The sequence below is a fragment of the Gossypium raimondii genome, chromosome 10 (genome assembly GCF_025698545.1).
Source record: "Gossypium raimondii isolate GPD5lz chromosome 10, ASM2569854v1, whole genome shotgun sequence".
Taxonomy (NCBI): Eukaryota; Viridiplantae; Streptophyta; class Magnoliopsida; order Malvales; family Malvaceae; genus Gossypium; species Gossypium raimondii.
In genome coordinates, this window is record NC_068574.1 from 20,357,929 (window position 1) to 20,362,894 (window position 4,966).

A 4,966-nucleotide genomic window follows, 5' to 3' on the forward strand; every position below is an offset into this window, starting at 1 on the left:
GGCAGGAAATTCATTACCCAGTCATTCAAACCAAGGGTTAAACACGATAACTTAGAGTGGAGGAAAGATGATCGAAATTGATGCTACGGAGGTGAAATCCTCGCTAAAATGGGTCTGGAAAAAAATGATAGACGGAGGATTAATCATGCAAAATTCGGAGGAGGTATCTAAAGGGATGAGGAACTATTGTGAGTTCCACGTTGAAAAAGGTCATGAGATCCAAGAGTGCACTGAATTCAGAGCTTTGGTGTAAAGTCTGATGGATAACAATAATTTGAAATTCTTTGAAAATGTCAAAGGCTCGGGAGGAGGAGACATCTGCGCCTTAGAGGGAGGATCAACAGAGAAGGTTTATAAGTTCAACCACACAGTGGTGATTATTTCACGACCAAGAAGTAATGAGGCGGGAACACAAACTGTGCCAGAAGTCATAATTCAGAAACCCGTGGCTTTTCTCTATGGAGATAGCAAAAGGGTTCCGTGAAATTATAACTACAACATGATGATCCCAGGAGAGGAGAAATAAGAAAGAAGAAAGAGCGCGATTGAGTGAGGGAGAGGTCAAATGGGAACCAATGACATTTCCTCATATATCCAAAACGTTCATGTCAAGAGAAACCATTTATCCTGAATGAAAGACGTCAAGAAAAGAAACCGCGGAAGAAATGTTGGGAAATCTGAGCATTAACGCTATATCCAAAGAAGGAATTGGAGAAAACTTATCAGACATTTGTCCTTATATCCCTGGAAGTGTTTTGAAAAATTGGATTGCGGAAGAGATCCCTAAAATCTTTGCAAGAGCGACATATCAAAGAGCCATGGTAACTTTGTTTCATGATATGATGCACAAAGAAATTGAGGTTTATGTTGATGATATGATCGAAAAGTTCCAAAAATAAGGAGAGCATATACAAGTCCTGAGGAAATTATTTTTGAGGTTAAAAAAATTCTAGCTAAAGCTCAATCCAGCAAAATGTACCTTCGGGGCTAGGTCGGAAAAATTGTTAAGTTACGTAGTCAGTGAAAAGGGGATCAAAATTTACTCAGATAAAGTCAAGGCTATACAAGAGTTGCCTCTGTCGCGCACTCAAAAAGAGGTCTGGGGTTTTCTAGGGAGATTAAATTACATCGCCCGGTTCATTTCACAACTAGTTGTGAAATGCGACATCATATTCTGTTTCCTTAAGAAACACAATCCTAGCGTATGGGATGAAGAATGCTAGAAGACTTTCGACAATGTTAAACATTACTTGTCTAATGCCCTAGTGTTGATGCCCCTAGCCCAGATAGACCACTGATATTGTACTTGGCAGTGTTTAAAAATTTTATGGGATGCGTGTTGAGCCAACATGATGAGTCAGGAAGGACAGAAAGAGCGATATACTACTTCAGTAAGAATTTCACTGAATGTGAGACAAGATACTCGCCAATTTAGAAGTTGTGTTACGCCTTAATTTAGACAACCCGAAGATTGAGACAATACATGTTGTACCACACAACTTGGCTTATCTAAAAAATAGACTCTCTAAAGTATATGATGGAGTCGATTATTCTGAATGGAAGGATGACTCGATGGCAAATTCTACTTTTCAAATTTGATATAGTCTATGTGAACTAAAAGGCAATAAAAGGGAGTGTAATAATAGATTTTTTAGCTAGTAGAGCTCTAGAAGATTATGAGCCTTTGAATTTCGATTTCCCGAATAAAGATCTGATGTATGTTGTGATTACTGAAGAAGGTGTTCAAGAAGAACATCCCCAGAAATTAAACTTTGATGGGGCCTCAAACGCTCCCCAGAAACTAAACTTTGATGGGGCCTCCAACGCTATGGGTAACGGAATCGGGGCAGTCCTGGTATTCCCAAACGGAGATCATTATCCCTTTACTAGTAAAATGGATTTTGATTGCACGAACAATATGGTAGAATACAAAGCATGCATCATGGGTATCCGTGCAGCAATAGAACGCAAGATCAAAATACTAGAGGTATATGGAGATTCTGCATTAGTGATCTATCAACTCAAAGGTGAATGGGCGACAAGGGATCCCAAGTTGATCGAGTATAGAAGGCTAGTCATGGAGTTAATTAAAGAGTTTGATGACATCACCTTCTGCTACGTCCTTCGAGATCAAAATCAAATGGCTGACACCCTGGCTACCTTAGCTTCCATGGTTAAAGTGAACAAAAAAGAGGATGTAAAACCTATCCAGATGAGTATTTATGAGGCTCCAGTTCATTGTTACAACATCGAAGAAGAAGAAAAAGATGACCACCCTTAGTATTATGATATACTACGATATGTAAAGAATCGTGAATACCCGGAGCAGAAAACTGAGAATAATAAAAGGACGCTAAGAAGACTAGCCGATGACTATGTCTTTGACGGGGAGATCCTATATAAAAGAAGAAAGGATCATGTGCTACTAAGATGTGTGGATGCTGTTGAGAGAAAGAAAATCTTAGAAGTGATCCATGAGAGTGTTTACAGAAAACATGCTAATAGTTTTACAATGGCTAGACAAATCATGAGATTCAGATATTATTGGTCCACCATGGAAGGGGATTATATCAATTATGCCAAGAGATGTCATAAGTCTCATAAGATTGAACATGTGGTAGCCGAGTCCTCTTAGAAGAAGAGATGTTACATCTTGGGGCATCAAAAAAGTACCCTAGATCTCCTGAACACATATCAGGCTCAAAATGGTCTTCAAGAAGTTTGTGTAGAAAAGCTCATGATGCGATATTTGAGGCACTTATTTTCATCTTACTCATTCTGTATTTTAGCAACGTTTTCTATTTTAATTAATCTATTCATTTCGAGCTTTGCTCCCAATAAATTTCAATCTTGTCCATTGTTACAATCTTTTTCAAGCATTTTTACATTGAAATAATGATTAATGGACTAACAATATTTAAGAAAAAAGGTTTTTGCATATTGCTCTGAAAGGTTTCTAAATAGTACAAAGACTTGAAATAGGACCACTAATTAGAACTAACCAAATCTAAGGGTTGGAAATATTTAAGAACGAATAGTTGAATTGTGATTATTTCTTCAAATTTCCTGTCAAAGATACCAAATCTAAACAAGAAGGCATGGCAATACATCAGTGATGGAACATTGACGAACAACGAGCAATGTCAACCTAAGCATTAAAAAGGGAATCATTCTCGAAAAAAATGACATTCTGCATGTGCACAAATATAATTCATATACATCTAGTTGAGAACATTTGATCGCTTAAATAAGACCCATGAAATGTATTCTGTAGGTCATGTTCCCCAGAACGGTGTAACAGATCAGTGAAACCATAAATCCTATACCCCTGAAGTTATAGTGGGATGGATTGAAGTCATCGTGGTGAATTTTATCTCTCTGAAGTCTTAGTGGATCAGATTAAAGCCACGAATCTTATCTCCCTGAAGTTGTAATGGAGCAGATTAAAGCCACAAATCTTATCTCCCTGAAGTTGAAGTGGAGCAGATTGGAGTTACAAATCTTATCTCCCTGAAGTTACAGTGGAATAGATTGGAGTTACAAATCTTATCTCCCTGAAGTTGTAGTGGAGCAGATTTGAGCACAAATCTTATCTCCGTGAAGTTGTAGTGGAGCAGATTAAAGCCAAAAGTTTTATCTCCTTGAAGTTGCAGCGGAGCAGATTGAAGATAGTGAATCTTATCTCTCTGAAGTTGCAGTAGAGCAGATTGAAGCTACAAATCTTATCTCCCTGAAGTTGCAGTGGAGCAGATTGAAGATAGTGAATCCTATCTCTCTGAAGTTGCGGTTGAGTGGATTGAAACTACACTTCCTATACCCCTGAAGTTGCAGTGGATTAGAACAATGCTACTTGAAGAAGAGAAGCACCAAAGAAGTTCGGATCCGGCGAGACCAGACAAAATTGGTCCTTCTTAAAGTCTTTGCTCCATTTTCGTTACACGATAACGAGCAAAGAGGGGCAGCTGTGATAGTCCAATTTTGCCCGAGCCTGAATTACAAGAAAATAAAAGGCCTAAACATAAGTCAGATAAAAAATAAACTGAACCAAAAATAAATAATAAATGCCAATAAAAAAGAGAGAGTCTATTTACAACAAATGTGGTCTAATATGGCCTAAATGAAAAAACCTTAAAGCTCACGACACTAAAAACTAAACAGGAACCCTAATGCCTTTTGCACCGCTCTTCCCTTCACAGGCATGTCACGCGAGGCTCCTCGTCTCGAGGTCTGATGCCCCTGTCGCCATTGCACCAAAACGGCAAAGGTAACCCTTCTCTCCCCTCCATTGATCGTGCACATGTACCTGTAAAAATAACGAAAAAGGACAACAACAGAAATGAAATAACACAGCAAAAACAACAGAAACATTGAAAAATATATAAAAAAGTAAAAGATCTAATGTATTATTCGGCTGTAAAGGCCAAACCTAATGTATTCTTTTTTTACACGAACACAAAGTAATCAAAAAACAGAATACAAAATTCCGAAGGTGATTTTTCTTTTATTTATTTTTTGAATCTTTTTTTATATAAATAAAACATAAACTAAAAAGAAAAGGTTGGAAAACACACCTGACGATTCACGTTCCGCCACCGTGGGTGGCCGAGGTCGTCATCTCCGATGAAAGATGACCCTTTTTTCTAAAGAAAAGGCCACTAAAATGCAGAAAAACTGAAAGGTTTTTTTTTGGTATTTTGGGGAGCTTTTTTGAGTTTTTGACCTCAGATCGGGGCTGAGAGAAATAAAGCAACCAAAATAGCCTTTTTTCAAAAAATCTAGCCACCGAGGACAGCGGTTGCCGGTGCCGACGATTGGTGGCCACGGTAGATTGGCGATGACTCCCTTGGCCGGACGTGGGGTCGATTTCAGAGGAAAAAGGGGGAGGTTTCAAGTTTTTTTTTAAACTGTTTCTGAAATGATTTTTTTTTGAGAAATTTTTGACATTTATAATAGGTGCTATACGACG

At 38.2% G+C, this 4,966-nt stretch overlaps 1 protein-coding gene across 1 annotated transcript; it reads left to right on the forward strand.

The window, feature by feature from the left end:
- Window positions 1-665: 665 nt before the first annotated feature.
- LOC128033904 (uncharacterized) lies at window positions 666-2,281 on the forward strand. Its single transcript, XM_052622399.1, has 2 exons — window positions 666-821; window positions 1,622-2,281. The coding sequence occupies exons 1-2, from the start codon at window positions 666-668 to the stop codon at window positions 2,279-2,281; spliced, it is 816 nt and encodes a 271-aa protein (XP_052478359.1).
- Window positions 2,282-4,966: the final 2,685 nt, after the last annotated feature.

Coding starts and splice junctions, on each gene's coding strand:
- LOC128033904 (XM_052622399.1), top strand. CDS start 666: ATGTTGGGAAATCTGAGCATTAACGCTATATCCAAAGAAGGAATTGGA. Junction 822..1,621: donor CGACATATCAAAGAGCCATG/GTAACTTTGTTT, acceptor GTGAACTAAAAG/GCAATAAAAGGGAGTGTAAT.